We start from the raw sequence: 22,860 nt of genomic DNA on the forward strand, positions 1-22,860 counted from the left end.
GAAATTTTCTTTGCAACAATTTTATCATTTATCTATTTGCAGTAAACTTGATTTTGGTGTCAGCACTAGTAGATAAATACAGTGCACGGTAAGAATTATAGATGACCACTTTGATTTGTACTACAAACTATATTTCTTACTAAACTTCTTACTAAACTACAACGTAGATGTTCAAGTAAATATACTGCAATTGCCATAAGTTTGAGATACAGTTTTTTTATACAAATTGAAACATACTACTGTACAATTGATTTTGGATGCATGCATAATACATGCTGTGGAAACAAAATCTATCTGTCTATGGATCCACACACAAAATAACCTTTTTTTTTAAAAAGTTCATTTAAAAAAAAAATAAACTTTTTAAAAAAAGAACTCAAGTTTATTAAATGTGAGTAATGCCAGTTTTATTAACAATAACAAAAATGATAAATACAAAGGTAAAAACTACATAATTTATTGTAGTCACCATGTATTTACCTTGTAATATCTGTTAGTTATGTCTGTGGCTATAAGAGGGTTTCTCATCCTTTTAATGTATGCCTTATAACCAGATAACGTGATATATTTTATGAAGGAGTGGGATAAAAGATAAAAGGCTTATTAAATGTGGTTACTGATCAAAAAACTCTACTTTGAAACATTATGTAATAATAATACTAATGATAATGTAAATTATATTGCATGCAGTCAGTTCTTTCCTTTAAGGTGGAGGCATACATCAAAAGTCTGGATTTAATCCTTGGCTCCTACAGATGAATGGATTTAGGGTATAAAAATGGTGGCTTCGCTGGTGCTTGCATTTATCACATAATACATTTCCCCCTCATTCCAATAGTATGTGTTACCAGTTCGGAAAAAGAAAGAGACTAAGTCAAAACTGAGCAGACATTTTGCTGTGTGTTTAGCTCAGGGGGTGGTTATATAAATCTAAGTGGCAGTTATTTTTACATCTTACATTTGTTATGAAAATCATACTATATCAGCTATTGTTCCATTTTGACATTTATATGGATGTGTCTTAATTGAGAAACATAATAGGGTCAACATTTTTAAACTGACTTGCAATGTGTGTGTTTAATGCATCTATGACTGTGGAACGTTTGTCTGTTTGTAGTCATACCTTATTCTCATCTCTGTGCTATTGTCAAGCTTGATTACACCTTCTCTTATTAAAAGTACATTCATCTTAGCACAGTTGCTGCTCGCAGTGTTCGCTGAGTTGAGTGATAATGTAAATGCATCTTTTGGAGGATATCAGACCAATATTTTGTGCATTTTAAACATGGATTTTCTCTGTGCCACAGGTGTTAAAAGGTTTTCCTGAGTGCCTGCAGGCAGATATCTGCCTTCACCTCAACAGGAATCTTCTTCACAACTGCAAAGCATTCCAGGGAGCCACCAAAGGCTGCTTGAGGGCCTTGGCCATGCGCTTCAAAACCACTCATGCCCCACCTGGAGACACTCTGGTCCACAGTGGTGATGTGCTCACTGCTCTCTATTTTCTGTCCCGTGGCTCTATTGAGATCCTGAAAGATGACATTGTCGTAGCAATACTTGGTAAATACAATCCCTTACTGTTAATGTGTTACTGCTGTGTTGCTGCATCTGTGGTCATTTTTTTAGATAATTGGACAAGGTGGCTAAATTTTAATAAGTTATTGCTAAGGAGATACTGTGATGTGTGAGAGCTGTTATGCAGATAAAGCAACCTCCACCATCCACTTACAGGTGTGAAAATGTGTAAAACTCACCTCCCTGTTGTATAGGAGATCTCTCAGCTGATTGTGTGTTGACATATCAGTATCAAACCTGCTAAGACAAAGTAGTATTAGTAGTAGTAGTAATATTCCATCAATTAGGAAGCACTTACAAAAAGGGTCTCAAAGGTCACACTGATACCCATATGTAAATTCAAGGCACATGATTGGATTTAATATGTTAATATGTGTGCCTTTAATACATGTGGTATTCCACCACTGATATTCTGTAAAGGATATTAAGTATGTAGTTTGTTCTTATTAATTGACACATATAAATTATTGATTACGTTGAGCACCTACTCTGGTTGATATTAGCAAATATGTGGTGATTCTCTTCTGTCATAAGCTCAGTAAAAGACAGGCAGTGCATTTTCTCCGTGGACACAAACTATTTTAATACAGTAATAGGGAGCTCATCGTGACTTGTGTGCACATTAAAGTATGAACTATTATAATGAGAGTCCTTCCAAATGTGAGCATTTTCCAAGTCATTATAGGAGTTAAACCACATCGTGTTCACACACTTTGACAGTAATAGCAAGGTGTGTCTGCTGTCTCCCCATTTCTGTCCTCTGGGCAATAGGGGCTGTTCATGTGACAGGTTTGAGACTCTGACATTTGTATTATGTGGCTCCATGAAAGGTTGTTTGGCAATTTGGCAAGACCACAGTGAAACAGCTGCCAGTTTTTTGACAGCACAGGGAAATTAGTTAAAGCTGCAAAATAGGAAATAGAAAAAAAAGGGCAGTGAAAGACAGCTCTGACTAAAACAATTCCCAGCTCTGAATTTGAAATAATAGTAATAGTAACATAGTGATACTGAGTACTAAATACTCATTACTGTTATTAGATTAATGAGTATTTATCTTTTTCCTCATGGGTGAACCACAACCAGGTGCTACAGGCCAAGCCTGGATTAAATCTGCCATTATTCATGAGATGAATGCTCTCCAAAGCTGCACCTGACAGAATGGGGTTTAAGCTTAGCAAAAGCTGCTGCATCACACAAAACCCATTATTAACAAACAAACTGGAAAAGTCACCAATCTCATAGATCAGCCCATTTATATTTGATACTCATATAATGCTCCATCAGCACAAAATTCTGCTCCAATTTGTTTGTGAGAACTTGTATTTTGCTTAGCCAACTGCCCTAGTCTGTAATGAGGTAGTGGTCAGCCAATAGTGGTGATGCATTTTTCTCTTGTAATGATATTGGGTCCAACAAGGCTAGTAGCATTGTTCCACAGGTGAGGAATTAGTCTCTTATGCTGCCATCCAAGCTAATGACTATCTAAATCCTCGTGTTTTTTTTTTTTTTTTTTTTTTGAGCTGTGTGTGTGTGTGTGTGAGGCCACTCTGTGTGAGGCTGTACTCTGTGGTAGAAAGGTGTCCGGTGCATGCTGTGAAAGGCACACTGGCAGCCAACATATCATATCTCTTTCACCTGAACCCCTGCTTACAGTGTTGGCATTTAGTGAACCCTGGGACCAACAAAGGGATTTTTCATCATGGCCTTTAAACTGGACCTCTGGCCGCTCATTTCAGCAGAGGAAAGTCTTTTCTTTTTCTCTCGATCTAATATGAAAACTAGATTTTATGACTTGGACTGGAAGTTTACTGAAAAACTGGCTTCTTTATATGCTAGCCATTATCAACATAAGTCCTCTCCTTTGAAGCACACAACAAGTAAAGTATGTCAGTCACAATCAAACCCTCCTTTCAGTCCCACATCAAAGCTGCTGTGAGTTAGCCGTTATTCGTCAGCATTAATAATGGATCAAAGATAGAAAGACAAGTGATGCACAGGCCTTGGGAGAACATCTACACAGAGAGGAGAGTCTGTTTGATTTTCATTATCCACAAAAAACAAACATGTCTGCTGCCCTTTTGTGAGAGCCTGAGGAATAGCTAGATAAATCCCCATAGAAAACATGACACAAATGCTTCTCTAAAATACGTATGAGTACTTGAAGAAGTCCGAGCAGGTAAAACTGACTGAATTTTCCCTATTCCCAGCGAAACTCTTGAGAAAGATTTATTGTCTCACTACTAGGAAAAAACGACATCTTTGGAGAGATGATCCATCTGTTTACTAAGCCTGGAAAATCCAACGCCGATGTGCGAGCTCTGAGTTACTGTGACCTGTGCACCATTCAGAGGGAGGATCTGCTGGATGTGTTAGACATGTACCCAGAGTTTGCTGACTATTTCTTCAACAACCTGGAGCTCACCTTCAACCTCAGAGATGAGTCTCCCAAGGTAGATTATATTACACTGATGCTATGAGAACTGCATGTTCAGTTGGTACTGTGTAACAAGCATTCACATTGTCATGACCGTGGACATTCATGTAATTATTCAAGATTTTACCAGATTCTATTTTTCCTCCTAGCAATAGCATATAAACTACTAGAGTTTAACTGTCACATTTTTGCAGCCTTCCGGTTCCCAAGACTGTGATTCAGATGGTGAGGGCAAGAAGAACATTAAAAGAAGAATCTCCTTCACACCAGATGTATCCAAAGGTAAGTTGGAACTAATCTGCACAGGTCCAGTGCAGCCTTGTTCAGCTTTGTGGTTGCAAATTTGTCCATTACTTGTTATTGTTCACCGTGTGGTGCTCGCTGAGAACATCGATACTCTGTGGAATACAGGACTGTGTTATTCCACTTACTCCTGTTGATTGTGTTGCCACTCCACAGGGGAAAACAAGGAAGTGGTTAGAGACCAGGGGCGGGAGAGGGAATCTAACTCGTGCCTAAAGAGATGTTCAGGAGTTCTGGGTCCCTCTTCACCCAATCCCCCAGCCCTGGACTCAGACCTTATTGTCAGAGACAACTTGGAGAGAAATCCATCTTTTGAAGGTAATATATCTTGTTTTACTTTACTTTTTACTGTTACAACAATAACTGTTAAAGACATATTGCTAGCTGTTCCTGGGTGGTGCATGGGAAAAAAAAGTTGTGGTCAGGGAAAGTCAGTGGGAGAAAATGTGCTATCAGCTCCTAATGGGTGGTTAGAGCAAATGTGTGCAGGATGTTAAGATTTTCTCAGGCTTTTATCCTCTGTCACGTTATAAAATAATCAATCAGGAATGTGTGCTTGTTGGGTCTCTCTCTTTAAATATAATAATGTAAGGAGTACAGTCTAGACCTGCTCTATATGAAAAGTGCCTTGAGATAACTTCTGTTGTGATTTGGCGCTGTATAAATAAAACTGAATTGAACTGAATATTTGATTAGTCAAAGTAATTAGGCTGCTTTTTCACATAATGCTAATGTTGGTCTGAACACAGCATTAGGAGTGACAAGGACCATGGTTTATGGGCTTATGGCCTTTAAAAAGGGACGATGCAATGGTTTAATTGAATCACAACAAAAGCTTGATATAATCACCATCCACTTATTGTAGCTGACCATTACAAGCTTTACAGTTTTTTATTGCATGGCTATTACCATGGTTAGCTTCATATGTTTCTGATGTGTTTGTGTCCACTCCTGTACATATCAACAACACCCAATAGAGACAGGCAAATGAGACATGTGTTTCAACTCTGTTCACTCCTCATCCCTGTATATATGGGACAAGCTTTAAAGACATACATTAGCAATAATAAGTAGTAGTTTTTATTGTCTGGGTCAGAGATCTACAATACACTGTGATAACTGCAAAACTTTGTCTACTTAGCATAACTGACGTTACAGTATGTAGAATACAAAACTGACAGTTGGGGATATAGAGGGAAAAAAAAAATGCTGAATGATGGACTGGGGCTTCTGTTAATCTCTGCCACATGAGGGGAAAGCCAAGAGCTATCCATGGTGAAGGCACACAGAGCAGCCAACAAGGATGCTCCTATCTATATAGCTCATCGTGGTAGTACAAAGCCCCCTACACAGACTGCTGCACGAGATAGTGTAATCACAGAACTAACCATCTATGTGTTTAAAATCACAAAAGGGGCTCAACCCATATCACGGGACAACAAGCTGGATACCACCAGGTGCCCAGCAGAGATAACAGCTGAGTTAGTTTGCTACTGCAAAACATTGCATTAACAATTCTCCCAGTACAAGGGTTTGATAAATTACAACAAAGGACCTACACACAGCTCTCCTGCAGAGATTAATTACATTCTATTTTAGTTGGATTCTTTTTTGTTTAGTGATGACGTTGCTCTGACCCACATGTGATGATGTAAAGTACGCGTGTTGGTGTGCCTTTCCAGATCTGTGCTGTGATAAATGGGCCTGTAAGAAGCCTACAGACTACCTGGATGAGTCAGCACAGTTCCAGGACCTGAGAGAGGACGATAATTCTGCCAGTGAAATCACATATGGGGAGGTGGAACAGCGCCTAGGTCAGCTTCAAGAGCACTTAAACAGGTACGTGTTTTTAGAGTCAGCATACAGATGGTTGATCCTCAGTTTATTGTCATAGGCTATGAATTGCTCCAGAATGTTCATATTTTTACATTAATATTAATAATTCTTATTAATATGATAAAAATATGTTTTCTTTTTCTTTAAGTAACATACTGCTCTAAGACTCAGTGGTTTCTTTTTGTCACCAACATGGAGAGTGCTTCATCACAGTTTTATCATATGGTCAGACAACTCATGTCAGACAGTCACACTAGTTGAAATTGACACAACTCACTTTGCTCTCCCATGCTGCAATTATCTACACTTTCATAGTGAAAGCAGCATGTTTTTTTTGCCATGCTCACAGACCTTCACAAATCAAACAAATGGTAATGGTTGGCAATCAGACTTGCAGGATTTAAAACCAGCATGTGTAGCCATTTGTAAAAGCACCTTTTAAGCCAGGAGGGCAGGGCATCTTGTCATCAGGGCATTGTTCGTGGACAAATTTTAAGGAAGCAGCACAATGAAATTTTTGATTATTCTTATTATTTATCCTACCATTGCATTTTCAGTTGGTGACTTAATGATTATGGAGTGCTTTGTTTTTTAAAGTTGTCACCGCCCACACTAAAAGTAAGCGACACTTCCACTGCCATCACTGGCAGTGTGTATTTCAATTGCTAATGTACGCGAGTAGGTGGGGGAAGGCAACTAGCTGGCAGAAGCTGTTGTTGGACTCAGAGTGGGAGGGTGGATCTACTGAAAGCAGGATGTACCACTGTAGAACCGGAACATATCAAACAATCTAAAACTGATGATAGAGCAAAGTATGTCTGAAACATCTTTAAGCAAAAGCCACTCTCTAGCTGAACCCACTGTGGTTTAAACAATAAATATGTGAGTACACTACCTTTCCAGAACTAAAACATAACATCTTAGTCTCATTATTCTCTGTACTTGACTGGCTGGCCATCATTTTAACGACACACCTGCAGCCAGCAGGCCACCTGAAATGGGCACACAAATGAACAGCAGGTGGTATTTTTAGCTGGAATTATCACAGACAATGAGAGACAGCATCAGGGTGCCTGGAATACTGGGCAGGCTCATTTTATTTAGCACAAGTAAGACATTTTATCCACTGCACTCTACCTGACCTTGTTTTTTCCCCCTAATGCTAGCTGGCTGCAGGATGAGCAGCACTTCTCTGTCATTTTGTGTTTTTGTGGCTTTGACTAGTTTGAAAGGATATGACAGGAAAAAAAATGTTGGTGTGGCAGTCTCCTCAACAAATCCATATAAATAGCCAAGAAAAAAATAAAATTCAGTTTGCTGCACCTGCAATGAATGTCTCCTCTCTGAGTGCTTTTATTCTACCCTGTAATAGTCATTACCCAGGGAACAAATGCTTCCTCACTAATGGAACACAGTTAACCAGGAACATAACCAATTTGGCATTGTCTGTTTATATTAAATAGGATACAGGTAATTAAAAGGTTATTCTGCATTACCTAATTTTGCCTGATTCCCTAAATATAGATCTTGGATGAAATCTAGTCATAATTAGATTGACCAAACAAGTGTGATACAGTCATTTCCACAGTAAACGCTGAATTCACACCTCCCACGCAAAGCTCATTATCACTCCTAGTAGGACCAGTGTCTTCCGTCTACTACTCTGGCAGAATGTGTTTCCACGCCTTTACCATCTAATTTGTCCACCAGTTGAGGAGCAGAAGCTCCATCTAGTGCTCAGTAAAGTACAACTGTACAACAAATGTTAAGACTTGACAGAATTATGCATTCATCTCCTCTTCTCAGGGATTAATTGTCTGTCTGTGTGTCTCACTCTGTTCCTTTCTCTTCTTTTTTTGAGGCTGGAGTCTCAGCTGATGTCAGATATTCAGACCATCCTGCAGCTGTTACAGAGACAGCCAACTCTGGGACCTCCAGCCTACAGCACTGTGACTGCCAGTCCAGACTATCACAGACCTGCTGTGAAGGTTCAGCCAGTTGCTCTGACTGCAAGCCATTTTTTCAGCCATAAAGGAACTCAAGTAAGGATGTTCTCACTTTATTCAGTGGAGACAGTTTTTTTCTGTGCAATGAGTCAGGTTATCGTTTGCACATTCGTACATGAAGCATTGTATTTTTTTTTCTTCACTGAAGTCACGCATCAGCTAGCTGTTAGAATCCATCAATCATGCTCTCACCATTAGTGATGTTCAGGGAGACAGTGAGGCAGTCTCTATATTCTTACAAGTTCCCACTATTTGATGAAGCTTTGCTCCTACATTCTTCACAATGTTACTGATGAATGTCTTGATGGATTGGATGGTCTGCCAAAGTTTTTGCAATCACATTTAGACACATATTTTCTATTACTGTCAACTTACTTCAACTTCTTTTTTATACTCTTACAAAATAATTAAGCTTAATTTGTAAAATTATTATGATATATTATTTCTTATGTTAATCATAAATTCACATTTGGTAGTTCTCATTCAAGTCTTTATTAAGAATAGATTACCAGGTTGAAAGAAGATCGTAAATGAATACAAGCTTTGAATGAATACATTTGATTCACTTAAGTGAATTTAAATCAGTTTAACCCCATTCATGCTTCTAAGCTTTATGCATTCTACCACTATTCTTGTTAGGGCCCCAACCACAAACTGGAGAGCGCCATTCAGGAATCCAAAGACTCACTGTCGAGCTTGGCCAACGTGAATGCACCCATTGAGGACAGCCTTACAGCACTGCTTGGACAAAGACATACAGAGCCACAACAACAGCAACAACAGCAGCAACAACAGACCACTGGGCATCAACAGTCTGCACTGATCCTTCTTCCAGCTGAAACCTCCTCCACCTCCTCCTCTTCCTCCCCATCCCCCTCTAACCCCAAGCTCGACACCACTGGACTCCATAGACCTGTTTCAGACCCAGAGTTTCCAGGGCCATAAACCTTTCAGTGGCACAGCGTTCTAATATCTGGGTTGTAATGCTGTAATTACTAAGTAGCATTTTTTTTTTATCAGCATGCTGGCACAGACATCTGTATTGTTAATTTGCAATGCCTTGGTAATAGAAATAAGATGTTTTTTCTTTCATTATGCATATGAATAAAACACTGTTTTCTGCAGTTAACAGTGTAATAACAAAGTGTTTTCTGCAGTTATCAGTGTAATAACAATAGTTACATATTGTAACAGTAGTTCTATCTACACAGGAGCCCTCTGATTGAATCTATAAGAGTCATCACTCCCTCACTTTACTCACTGAAAATGCAGATGCCCAACCAATCAGGATGAAGCTATTCAACCCCATGGAGACTCCCCCTATAAGAGGATAGCAATTCCTCAATCACTAAGTTTACAGCTTCTTAACTAAATTCTACTCAGTCAGCAGGGGTGCTGGTTAAAGGGCACCACCTGGTTGTGATAGAACTAGCACTACAACACCTAACTAACTTAAAAAAACCAACTAACCAGGCTTTATGCCCTAATGGGCTTTGATGGGTTCTGTACCTCTTCCTGTAACTTTGCTACAACGTTTTATGTCCCAGCACACAAGTGGTCACACTAGTGTGGGCCACCAGGGTGACCATCACATGACCCACTGTAATGAAATCTGGTCAAACACATGCACCAGTGTGCACAAGTCTATCAATGTTCATAACTTTATTTATGGATCCAGGAAAAGGGTCTGAAGTCCTTGACCATCACAGAGATGTTTCCTTCCTTCAGTCATTACTTGCGAAGTAAAAAGAGCTGACTGACCTACCTCACACTAGGCTGGTCCTACTGTCTAGCACATGCCAGGATACAGGCATTAGTCCATGATCACTTGAGTTTCCTCTTGGTGTCAGCTGCAAAGCCAGAGAATGTAACTGTGGGTGCTGAGCATGATTGGCAAGGATCCAGGAAGAGATCAAAAACAGGGACTTTTTGTTCAAGCAGAAGGTGAGAGTGACAGCAGAACCACACAGAAGTCTCATGACCTCTTCTTAGCACCAAGCACAAGTAAGTCATCTGACAGACAGGGATACAATTGGAAGCCAAGAATCCTCCAACGAAGCAAGGAAGAGGGGCAGGAAAAGACCATTCAAATAAGTCATCCCACTGTACATAACAGAATGATCATTTCTTTGGACAGGAATTTGCCAACAAACATGTCAACCCTTTTTTTTTTTTTAACCTTTTCATGCCTGTAGTCAGATGAGGGAACAGTTATCTCTCCAGAAGCTGAGTGTCAACAAGGAGCAGCTACTGTACCACTCACTGCCAAAGTGGCCCTAGAGACAGGGCAATGCTGACCATTCAGCTTCCTACACTCCAGTCAGTGCAACAGGCGAGCAGAGCTGGGGAGGCCACAACTGAAGGTTGTAAATGCTGATTGGAGGCTGTCACCAAGGCAGTCTGGCAGCTGGTGGACAAAGACTTGGTATTCAAGCAGTTTGTGTGCGCAACCTGAAACTTGGAAGCAAGAATGTGAGCCAAAGCTAGGGTGTTGCACTGCTTTGTGTCCTCATTGCCGTTGCACAGGTGGGAGTACTTGAAGTATGAGGAGGGGAAGAGATAAGACAGCCCCAGCCATTCATCTTCTGAAAGTAATGCACAGACAAGGCCACAAGTGGAAACACGACATGGATAGCCTCAACTGACACTGATTAACCTGGTCGTCGCTGTTAAAACCTATTAGAGTCTAAAGCCTGTTTGTGATACATATACAGACCCTACCTCTTAGGGGGCCTGAGCCTGCATGTGAACATTCACATTTTCTGCAACTATTAGTGTAATACAGCATTATTACGAAGGTGTGAGAACAGTATTCTTTTCCCTAGCTGTATGCCTGTCTTCTCTGAAGTGTGACTCAGGGGTTATGGACAATTGCACTGCAATATACAGTACAGTATCAAGGGTACTGTAGTTTTCTTTTTTAAACAATGTGCATTATTTCTGCGGTCACTGATCTGCACCTACACCTACATTAAGCCAACAGAACACACCATACATGCTTGTCCAGGCAGATACCATGGCATGCAGAATGAAGAGTATTCTGCTGTTATCCCAGAGCTAGGCCTCTGACAAACAAGTATGATGTAGGCATTTCTACATGGCAGTGCATGTGTTTTATATCTATATATTTACTGTTTTGCACTGCTTATGAGCCCAGAGTAGCACATTACAACATAAAATGATGTCAGCATACTTGTCTCTTTTAGGATGCACTTCGGGGGTGTGTTGGGAGGAGAGGGTGGGGGTGGGGTTTGGGAAATTTTGAACACATGGAAAGTTAGTACTTGCGCATAAACAGGCCCCAGAGAGGGTCTTGTGCCTATACAATCAATCCAAATGCTAAGTCAACATCTACATGTATAACTAACCATACAACAACAAACCATATTATTTTCCTGCACTGTTTTTGTTGGCAATGTACATTAAAGATAATATGTTGCTAAACAATTGTTAGAAAATAAATACATCCTATTGCCAGATGTGAAAAAAAATGTATTTTTTTTAACTGAGTAAATTATATGAGAAACTCTTTAGCAAAACAGTAGTAAATATGTTTGTTTTGAAGCTGTGGGAGCAATAAATTAAAATACACTTACAGTTGTGTTATTGGCTTTTCCTTTTTTCAGTCCATGTAACCAGATTTACAGTAGAAATATTGTTTTTACGTATATAATATGTAAGCAGGAACTGTTGAGTTTTGCCTTGGGGATAGCCCATCCTACTCTTAAATTACTGATGAAAATGATTGGTGAGTTAACCTCTAAGCAGCATTATAATGCTATAGTGGAGCCATGTCTGGCATCTTCCTTATACTGCTGAGCGTCTATAGCAATGCATATTTTTTTACTTTTTCCTTGTCATATAGGGGTGTCCTTATCTTCAAAGATGCTACTATAGTGGTCATTAAATGTAGTGGAGTAATAAGTATAATACCCAAATACATACCTAATGCATTTCTACTCCTGTAAAACTGGTGCTTTCCTTTATTCTGGCTGATCAGGCAACTCCTGAAAGTGATACTGTGCAGAGCTTTACTGGGAATTCCATGAGGTCACCTAAATCATGCAATGGACCAATAAAAAGTTGTCCTTTACAGATGCAACCTGAGAGTGTGAGGAAGTCTGTGATATGTAGAAAACACCTGTGTGAGTGCACACTGGGTTTGTAAGACTTCTTAAAAGAATTCTATGATTATATTGTATTGATACAAAGACAGGAAATACATAGGTGCAACGCCCTTATTAACAGCTGTGTACTAACAACAGTCCTTATAGTGACTGAATATTAGAAAGCTTGTCTTATGATATCAGCTACAAATGCTGAGTAAATGATGAAAATGTGGACGTGCAAAACCAACTCCTGTGCTCCAATACTGACACCTAGTTGTCAGTTTTATTATTGAGAATTCTGGAGAAACGAAAGTGAAACAGAGTTTCGTTTTCCTCGATAATAGCACAGTGAATCATCACTTTTACTGTCAGTGTTTTCAAACTACGCTGGACCCTGTTTGTACCTTTTAATCGGTGTTATCGGTTGAGTGAGTAGAAATGACTTCCGATACTGATACAGATGAAACGTGGGAGAATCTCATTGAAAACTTCAAGCCCAGGCTGCGGGAGCTCATTTCGGTGAACCGGGTTCTGGATTATATAGATTTTATGAAACCCGCTCAAAAGGAACAGATCAGACAAAAAGCGAGAACCGATGGTGACATAGCTGCTGCAGATCTCCTCATTAACGTGGTTATTACGAAGCCACACAACACTGGCTGGTTCAATGTATTTGTTGACGCGTTGTTAAATTCAGGTTGTGTCCATGCAGCGGATTATATGCAGGGAAATCTCCCAGAACCTGAAGTGGAGGCAGAGAATGACTACTGTGTTCTGCTTATTAGACTACTCTCACCCAGTCTTGTGAAAATGAAGACTCAAGAAGTCTGTGTACACTGTTTGGCTCAAGAATTAATCAACCCCGAGGACAGTGAGAGAGTAAGTATACTGCTGATTCTTTTTTTTTTTTTTTTTTTTAATCCCTCAGCTATGATCCAGGTAACTTAATGTAAGTCTCAAAGGGTAACAGCATTCAGAATAAATTTATAATACAAACTGTCAACACATGTAGTCTGTATGTGTACTTTCTCCAGTTTAACTTTTTAACTCGAAATTCAGGTCCCAAAAGATGTCTTTCTGGTTCTTGACCACAAGATGGCAGACAAATGCACTAATCTTACAAGCAGACCACTAGACTTCACTCAGATTGCATAACCAGTCTTCTCCACTTACTGTGTTCATTGTGTTTTAGATTACAGCTGAAATAAGAAACAATGGATCCATTAGTGGAGCCCGTGAACTTCTGAGCATCATCGTGAGAGGTCGACCAGGGTGGTTTTCAAAATTTCTACAAATTCTGCGTGAAACTGAACACAAGCACCTGTATGAGCTGACTGGAGGCTCACCTGACTGTGAAAAACAAGGTGACTAATTTTTACAGGAGCACACACCCATCACGGGGAATTCCATCAGACAGTCTTGCGGTAGAGAAACATATGACCACTATTTTTATCTCAACGTTATTAGAGCTCATAAACTTTGAGAAAATAATTAATAGTGTTGATGAGCAATTATCAATAATAAACACCTTCACACTGAAAGCTATTTTCACACTGTGGTTTAAGATTTTTTTTTTTTTTTTTTTTTTTTTTGTTGTTGTTGTTATTTGGCCCAGATGAGAAACTTTCTTCTCTGAAAGGTGAACCTACAGGAAGCCCGGCAGCAGCTGAAAGCCCAGAGTATATGGAAATCAACGTAACAGAGGATCCTGAAACCACAGGTCTTAAAGAGCAAATCTGTTCAATGATCAATAAATAAAGAACAATGAATGGAATTTGGGCATTGGATATGAAAAAACTGTCCACAATCAGGTTTGTGGTCTACCATGAGTAAGTGGGGCATTGCATAAATACATTTAAAAAACACTTTAAACACTTTTTCACTTCCCTTGTATTTGAGAGGTAGCAGAAACCTCACAGACAGATATTTCAAATCCCCAGTAAGTAAATTAACTGCATGGCTAGAGATGAGTGGTGAAATTTGCTTTTTGGTAATTCTTTGGTAATTTGGGTGAACTAACCTTTTACCAGCTGGTACTTTCAACGCCAAACAAGGTTTAGATGTAGCTCCTGCCTTTCTTGACTGTGATTTTTACACCTGAGTTGTATCTTTTCAGACCTGTATGAAGGAGCGAACACTAAATCCGAAAAACTCCCAGTCAGCTCGGAGCCCTCACAACAGCCAGGTGAGACTGATTCAACCTCGCTCACCCTTGATATTGTTAAAGTATTTAAAGTATGTTAGTAATCTATAAGGCTCCCTCTTGTTTTGCCCCATTAGGCCACACACAAAAACCAAACACGAGGCATAGCAAGAAAAATGTATGTCAGTTCTGTAAATGTCCTGTGTTATCAGAAAGGCATTAGGTAGTTGGAATGTGCTGCAAGTGGAGCATTGGCACGTCCTGCCTGCCTGACACCCAAGAATACCTTCCATGTGTGTACCATGATGTACCACAGAGAGGTCAAAGAGGAGAGAACATAGCCAGCGCTTCAAATTAAAACCACATGCTGACTCTATGTTGCCGGATTGTAGAGATTATTTCAGTAACTACTGCATCAACATAATCTGTCTTTGCACTGTTATCATATAAAGTGTTTTTCTGTCAGTGTGCACTCATAATGAATGATTGCTTCAGGGATAACTGACCAGATCAGAGAAGTGGCACATAATGTAAACTAAGGCAGTGGAAATGATAATATGAAATGAAGAAACAGAGGAAGCTGTCTTTTATTTTACTAAGGTTACAATACAGTTTGTCTTATTCATTTGAGTAATACCATATACCTCACCGTTGTTGGCCAGAATGCATAGTTAGACAAAGAGGATTACTTTTAAGATTGTTCCACCAGTCTGTGAAAAGAGTTGCATGTGCAGAATTATTTGTGGGTCTTCTGAAATTAACTTTAGTTTCACTGCACTGAAACACACTGAGAAATAGGCCTGCGGGTTTTCTGTCCTTTGTGGTATTAAATTAGTTTAGTGTCTGGGAACTGCTGGTAAAAGTTCAGGGGGTTGCACAGGCAGCTGTTTACTTCTCATTGTTGTTAAAGCTCTATCTCTTCATCGGCATAGACATGTATTTACTTTATGTAGTTGCTTGAAACAGTACTTTTAACCTCTGGCATACAAAGTCTGAGAGGGAAAATTAAAAGCCGTCTGCACCGAGGAAAAAAAACAAAAACGTTCCGGGGGCTTGAAATCATAAGTGGAGGGGAAATGTAGAACTTTGAGCTGAAGGGAAAAGGTTGTGGAGGGGGGATATACTGCGCTTGGTTCCTTAGTTATGTTTTATTCCCGGCCTAGACAGAGAAAATGAGTCATCGCTTGCCAGTAACTTAAAGGCTGACTGAAGTGGATCATAGCAAGTCTGCTGTCCTTGCAAGCCACAACAGACATCAGGAACAGCGAAGACATTACAGAAACGACACATGACGAAATGATACACCCCCTAAGCAATTTGACAAAATGTAAATGATTAATAAATACATGCAGATGTCAGCTTGTGCAAGGAAAAACAGTGCCTGATGTTTGATTATTTTAGGAAACTTTGAGCCAATTTTACATTTGTAATAAGGTAAAAGGCCAGATATTTATTTGTACTCGAAACAACAGCATCTGTTGCACACATTTGCCTACTTTTTGCACAGTGGTTTTAAATCTTAACACTTCATGGTTTAGATTAAGCAAAAATGGTCCAATAGTGCCTCTCAGTAGTATTATTTATAGTGCACAGTGTTCATATTTTAACAACCTAAGACATAGTTTTATAGGTGTTCCACTTGTACTTATACCACTTTGTTTGGTGAAGTGTTCAGAAGGGACAATGAATCTATCAAAGAAAACAGTCTGCTACAAAACCACCAACAATGACAAGCACAGTCTTTTCCTGCTGGTAATGCCTGTAATTGTGGGTTGCTGACATGGACAGAAGTTTTGTCTGTCTGATCCTCTGCTCTGCATTACAGATGGAGCCAACCCAGCAGCAGCAGCCAGAGGCCCAGAAAGCAATGATATTGTTCTTCGAGATTATCAGGAGGAGGTCGCTAGACCTGCCTTGGAGGGGAAAAACATCATCATATGCCTCCCAACAGGAAGTGGTAAAACCAGAGTCGCAGTTTATATTACCAAAAAACATCTGGACGGCAGGAGGGCAGAGGGGCAATCAGGGAAAGTGGTCGTCCTTGTGAACAAGGTACTACAACTCAAGTCTGGTATACCTGACTTATGGCTTTTGCACTGTTATGATAACCTACTTCTGTCCTTTTCATATCCAAAGAAAACACTCTATCTTTTAGTCAGTTTGCACATGTGGGTCAGCCCACCACAAATTACATACTGTCATAAGGTTTAGATATTCCCCTGCACTTTTTTTACTGTTTTGCACATATGTGATCTACTCTGCACTGGGGGAAAAAACACTTCTCATGCCATTTTGGATTAAAGGTTTTCCAGCTATAAATCAATTTAGTTGAGTTTTAAAACAGCTTGGGAAATAGTGATTGTATGTGTCTGAAACTCATCAAAGTGGTTCATAGTTCTTCAATACTAGAAAGAACAGAGCAATAACTTGGCTAGTTGGCCGCTCCCCAGCCCTTAAACAATGAGCAATAAAATCTCATTTAAAAAAAATCATTCCACAAGTAATTTGAAACCCTGCCCCAGCCAAAGTGAAAAAAATAAACCAGGGCATGTTTATCTCTGCCAGGCTGTTGTCTACAAATAATAAACACTGCAGTTATTATAGTAATCACAACTAAACACACTCAAGAGCTTTGTAGTAATAGAAACAATGCAGACATGATTTCTGTTTGTCAACTTTCCTGACTTTGTAGCACTGTCATCATAAAAATGAATTTGCACTGGTGTCCTGCAGATTCCTCTCGTCGAGCAGCATTATTCAGCTGAGTTCTTGCCATTTCTGAGGAGCTCATACAAAGTGGAGAGAGTCAGTGGAGACAGCCAGCTCAAAATCTCTTTCACAGAGATTGTGAAGAAAAATGATGTCATCATTTGCACAGCCCAGATCCTGGAAAACTACTTGGAGAGGTCCAACAGTGGAGAGGATGAAGGGGTGAACTTAAGCGGTATGATTTTACTGTGTGATTTTACAAAAGTTAATAGAATCCAGCACAAGTTTTTCCTTCACTGAATAGTTTTCTTTAGTTTCAGGAAACTTGATCACACAAACACAAATAAGCATTCAGGAATAAACACGGCCATTTCTACATTTTAATTCTCTGTTTTAAAAAAAAAGGCTAAGGCTAAAACCTTTAGCTAAAATGTATCCAGGCTTAAACCACAGACACTGACAGGTTTTGGAATAGAAAGCTACTCAGAGGACTCATCTCCCCCGATGATACCTGACAGGATCTTGTCAAAGTATTCCGGCTCTGCTGTTCACTCTTGTTGGCACTCACCACTCCAAGGTGGAATAGCCACCTCAGTGGAACATATGCTGTTTGTTGAAACGCCCGAGAGCGTGTACTCTTTTTTTTTTTTTCTCCTATCTCCTGGTTTCCAGGCCACACGTCTGTTCAAGCCATCAGTGTGTGGCTGATCAAATTCACATGAGAGCTTCTATCAAGCTGCCACTCTCCATGCTCTTTTTCTCCTGGGACAAATTTGTATCAGTCTGGGTAAACTTGCATATGTGAATGATTACAATTCACCTCGCCGGCACTTTTCTGAAACACTGAGTAGCTAAAGTTATATTTGAAGTAGACCCTTTTCCAGCATTTGTTTTTGTGTGGCCTAAACTGCTGCATCAGAAGTTCCTGGAAAAGTGCTGGTTCGTGTGGGAGGAAAGACACTGTAATCTGTGAGGGAAAATCACCTCTATTTATTAACAAACTTAAATAAATAACTTTAAAATAGCACTGTTTGGTTGAGAAAACTGTTGTCTTTCTTAAGATGTAAGCATTTTTTTCTCTAGACAATGTTACAGTGATTACAGTGAACTGAAATGCAAATGTTATTGTTTTAAAAGCAAGCAGTAATCTTATCAAACAATAGTCTTTGTCTATGTTTATACTTCCTTTTTGAATCCAACAATCATGATGCTGCAATAAACCACATCTGTATCCCTGACAAGTATATCAACCAGAGACTACCTCTTTTTTTATTTATGTGTTTGTTGTTATGTCTTCTGCTCTTGTAGATCTGACACTGATCGTAATAGATGAGTGTCACCACACTCAGAAAGGAGGGGTCTACAACCACATAATGATGCGCTACCTAAAGCAGAAACACAAGAACAGAAGGCTGATGAAGGAGCAGAAGGAGCCTGTGCCCCTCCCTCAGATTCTGGGCCTGACTGCCTCACCAGGGGTGGGGGGTGCCACGAAAATGGAGAAAGCAGAGGAGCACATTCTGCGAGTAAATACCATTCTCAGCTCTCTGTTCCTACCTATTAAGACAAATATGTTAGCACATATTAGCCTGTGTATACAAGGTATCAGCTGATCCAATCTAAAACACCACATCTGGCCTTGAAAATCACTTGAGAGATGAATAGATCCTCTCTGACACAGTCAGAACAAAAACAGAATGTATTCAAATCAAAAAAAATATATATTGCAGGGTATTTTCATTGGATTGGTTTACAGTCTGCAGCATTCACTGTGTCCACACCCAGCATATTCATGTGTCATCATAAACATAATTTGTTTTTCATTCTTTTGTTCATCTAAACCTTGCCCCAGTTTTTCCTTCTTAAGTCATCAAGAATCCTATTCAGCCAGCCAAGCTGTTTCTAATGTTCCACACTGCCCGTGCACACAGGGCAGTCATAAAGTTTCCTACTGCCACGAAAGACAAAAAAAATGAAAGCACCTTTTTGGTTTTAACTGTTAGACATGCAGACATTTAGTAGAAACAGTGGGACAGTGTATGTATGTATTAGTTTGATTCATTCTAACTCTATAAATCTGTGTCTCTTTCATAGATTTGTGCAAACTTGGATGCTTCCAAGATTATGACAAGAAGCCTCGGGGAACACAAAAAGGAGCCAAGGAAAATAACTCTAACTGTTGAAGACAGGAAAGCGGTACATTAGTTTAACAAGAGCTGTCCTCATTATAGCCTTTTAATACAGTGGGAATGAACGAATGAAGAAGAAGGAATGGCATTAAGATTCTTGTATTTTTGTACAACCAAACATATTTTTCAGGATCCCTTTGGTGATGTAATTAAGAAAATCATGAATGCCATTCATGCCCATGCCGACCTGAGCCCCACCTGTGATCTTGGCTCTCAGAACTATGAACAGTGGGTTGTTCAAAAAGAGCGAATAGGTGAGTGCAACTCATAGCATGCATTATTATCCTCATCTTCAGGAATACTAACCTCTGTCTAACTTATGTTGTTTTCTGACTGATAACAAACTACCCTGGCTTGTAGGGATCTAAAACCTGTTTTAATCAATTTTTTAGCTGCAACAGAAGAAAATCAGAAAGTGCGGGTTTGCGCAGACCATCTCCGACAATACAGCGAGGGCCTGAATCTCAGCAACACCATTCGCATGCGTGATGCCTTTGGTTTCCTGAAAAAATACCACGAGGAGGAACTAAAGAGAAAAACAAGCCCAGACGATGACCAGAACATAAAAATCACAGTCACAGAGAGATTCCTCTTCAATTTGTTTGAAGGTATTATAATGTTGACTTGCATTATCAAGAACACTGAAACTAATTATCAGTCCTATCATATGTCATTTAGCATTTTAAGGCACTACTTACAGACAGACACATACACTTATTTAGATGAAATGACCAATACCACTTTCATATCTGTTAGGTAAATATAAAGCTAGTGGCTGGCTAGCTTAGCTTAGTGTAAAGACCGGAAACAAGGGGAGACAGCTAGCTAGCTCTGTCAAAAGGTAACAAAATCCACAAACCACCTATCTAAAGCGCCCTAATTAAAATTGTCTGGATAAAACCAAAGTTTCAACACAAGTTCTGGTTTTACAAGGAGATTTGTTTCCCAGGCAATTTCTTGTTCTTAAGCAACAAACAAGATATCGTGTTAATTGGAAGTGCTAGTATGGACTTGGGCTGCTCCCCAGTCTTTTTGATAAGTTAAGCTAACCAGCTGCTTGCTGTAGCCATATATTTACCAGACAGACACGAGAATGCCAGCAGTCTTCTCATCTAACTCTCAGCTAGAGAGCAAATAAACATATTTCACAAAATGTTGAGCTATTCCTTCAACCTCTAAAATGATCCAAAGAATTTACCTGAGTTCTTTAAAACCTATGTCCTGCAGAGAACAAGGAAGAGCTGCAGAGGCTTGCAGACATTCCACAGTATGAAAATGACAGCTTGTCTAAACTAAGAGGTAAAATTCTGCAAGAGTTCAGCAGCAGGGAGGAGGCCAGAGGGATCATTTTCACCAAAACACGTCGTAGTGCCATTGCTCTAAGCCAGTGGATTCAGGAAAACCCCAAATTTGCTGACATTGGAGTGAAAGCTGCATATGTCATTGGAGGAGGAGACCAGAGTGTTGTCAAACCAATGACCTCTGTGAGTGCACACTACACAAACTACCCTACATTTGTCTCCAGCACTTATAATCAAATTTGCAATTAACCCTCCGAACACAAATTTGTGTCATTCAGGCAGAGCAAAAGGATGTGTTGAAGAAATTCGGCAATGGTGACATCAACTTGCTGATTGCTACCACAGTGGCAGAGGAAGGTTTGGACATACCAGCCTGCAATTTTGTTATCCGATACGGCCTTGTGACCAATGAGATCGCTATGATTCAGGTCAGTGATGTCAGTTGTCAAATGATTGAGGACCTGTTGTCTTTATTAAAGATTATTGCTTTTGAGTAATTAAGGCACTTATATGCTGTTTGTACTGATTCAGTCATTACCTTTTGCAGGCTAAAGGTAGAGGAAGAGCCGAAGACAGCAGTTACACTCTGGTTGAGGTGAAAAACTCAGGGGTGGTTGAAAAGGAGTGTGTCAATGAATACCGCACGAAGATGATGGACAAAGCCATTGACAAAATCAGAGCTTTAAATCAAGCGGATTATGACAAACGGGTATGTTCACTTTAAACTTACCTTTGTCAGGTGAACCGAAATCCACACTGCTGTAAGGCTGTTCTCAGTGATGTTTTTCTCCCTTTCTTCAGATCATAGAGTTTCAGTTTCAGGCTATAATGGAGGAGAAGGTGAGAATGACAAAGAAGAAGCAGAAAGACATGAACGAGAACCCGTCTGAAGTGAAGTTCAGTTGCAGAGGCTGCAGCAAACACGTCTGCACCGGTGAAGACATCCAGATCATAGAAAACATGCATAGAGTCAATGTTACAACTCAATTTAGGTACCAATTACAATTTAAAGTTCACTTTTACGTTATTCTGAATCTTTTGCATATGTTTAGTGATATAATTAGGCTCTTATGATTCATCACATATTTTTCACAGTGAACTTTTCATTCGAAGAGAAAACGCTGCTCTTCAAGAGCGACTTCTAGATTATGAGACCAATGAACTCATAGCATGCAAGGACTGTGGGCAGGTAAATATATTTCGCTTATTTTGCAAACTTTTTTTGTTAGGATTGTTAAGAGAAAAAAAAATGTTCTTATGAATTTTCAAGGAATAGTCCAAAAGTTTGGAAAATATTCTTACTTGCTGTCTTGCCAAGAGCAACATAAGCTACATGGGGCATGGCAGCACTCAGAGGGACTAGTTTCCATGATGGTATCCCACTGACAGATCAAGAGAACAATAGGAAATGAGTCAAGAGCAGTCATCAAATAAATGGGAGAGAAAATGAGTCATGGCAAACCAAGAATCACATGATGCAGCTTCTAGCAGAGAAACCATGACTGCTTTATGTATTTTTTTTCTGTGAGCCATTTCCTCCCAAATTATACTTAAGCTGAGTGCACAAAATGTCATAAATGTCAGAATTAATTTGTGTAGCCACTGAAAAACCGGACACACCTATACATACTATCATCCCTTTTAACGTTTTAACATCTCACCTTCATTGCAGAAATGGGGTTCGATGATGGTGCACCGTGGGATCGAGTGCCCCTGCCTCCATGTGAAAAACTTTGTGGTGACATTCAATGGAAAGAAGATCAGCAAATGCACCAAGTGGAGTGAGCTCGCCGTCAGGTTTTCTGCCTTTGACTACGCTGAACATGCAAACCGGGTGGTCGACAGCTCTGATGATGAAGAGACAGCATGAGTTAAAACAATGTAGAATTGTGCCAGCAATCTAAACAACACTGATTTCTTGTGTTCTTAACTGTGTAGCTTGTACACACCACACTGTTGAATGCAACCCCTCTTTTGAGTGCTACTTTGTCATGAGAATTGGAGTCACTGAAGGTGGTGGATTTACAGTTCAGTTTTATCATTTTACTGGTAGTGGAATTAATCCCAAATCTCTAATCTTGTCAAAACAAGAATTTGCACTGTGATTGTTGGTATATCTGATGCCAAGTGTTGTATTTACTGTAAGAATCATAAAATGCATGTGCAATATATGTAAGTACGCTGGTATGGATATTAACTGGGGGAAAAAAATGAATAAAAAATATATTTCCTCTCAAACACCTGAGGTCTCATGA

General features: G+C 39.6%; 2 protein-coding genes across 3 annotated transcripts in view; both read left to right on the forward strand.

The window, feature by feature from the left end:
- LOC108901048 (potassium voltage-gated channel subfamily H member 7) overlaps positions 1-11,756 on the forward strand; it is a 35,251-nt gene extending 23,495 nt beyond the window's left edge. The window contains exons 10-16 of the mRNA XM_051071615.1: positions 1,308-1,560; positions 3,820-4,025; positions 4,204-4,291; positions 4,469-4,630; positions 5,995-6,151; positions 8,010-8,190; positions 8,794-11,756. Coding sequence (XP_050927572.1) covers positions 1,308-1,560; positions 3,820-4,025; positions 4,204-4,291; positions 4,469-4,630; positions 5,995-6,151; positions 8,010-8,190; positions 8,794-9,099 — 1,353 coding nt within the window. The 3' untranslated portion in view covers positions 9,100-11,756. The remainder of the gene's footprint in view (positions 1-1,307; positions 1,561-3,819; positions 4,026-4,203; positions 4,292-4,468; positions 4,631-5,994; positions 6,152-8,009; positions 8,191-8,793) is intronic.
- Positions 11,757-12,587: 831 nt separating this feature from the next.
- On the forward strand, positions 12,588-22,845 carry ifih1 (interferon induced with helicase C domain 1). 2 transcript variants are annotated; one of them, XM_018702388.2, is made up of 16 exons: positions 12,588-13,142; positions 13,456-13,627; positions 13,879-13,983; positions 14,380-14,448; positions 16,232-16,458; positions 17,140-17,350; positions 18,424-18,641; positions 19,210-19,311; positions 19,435-19,558; positions 19,697-19,912; positions 20,532-20,788; positions 20,884-21,033; positions 21,153-21,314; positions 21,407-21,597; positions 21,701-21,794; positions 22,278-22,845. In XM_018702388.2, exons 1-16 carry the CDS (start codon positions 12,702-12,704, stop codon positions 22,473-22,475), a joined length of 2,937 nt encoding a protein of 978 aa, XP_018557904.1. In that variant the 5' UTR covers positions 12,588-12,701; the 3' UTR covers positions 22,476-22,845. The 2 variants fall into 2 exon arrangements, with proteins under 2 accessions (XP_018557904.1, XP_018557905.1); XM_018702389.2 differs by having other exon boundaries at positions 13,903-13,983.
- Positions 22,846-22,860: the final 15 nt, after the last annotated feature.

Source organism: Lates calcarifer, linkage group LG1, assembly GCF_001640805.2.
Source record: "Lates calcarifer isolate ASB-BC8 linkage group LG1, TLL_Latcal_v3, whole genome shotgun sequence".
NCBI lineage: Eukaryota > Metazoa > Chordata > Actinopteri > Centropomidae > Lates > Lates calcarifer.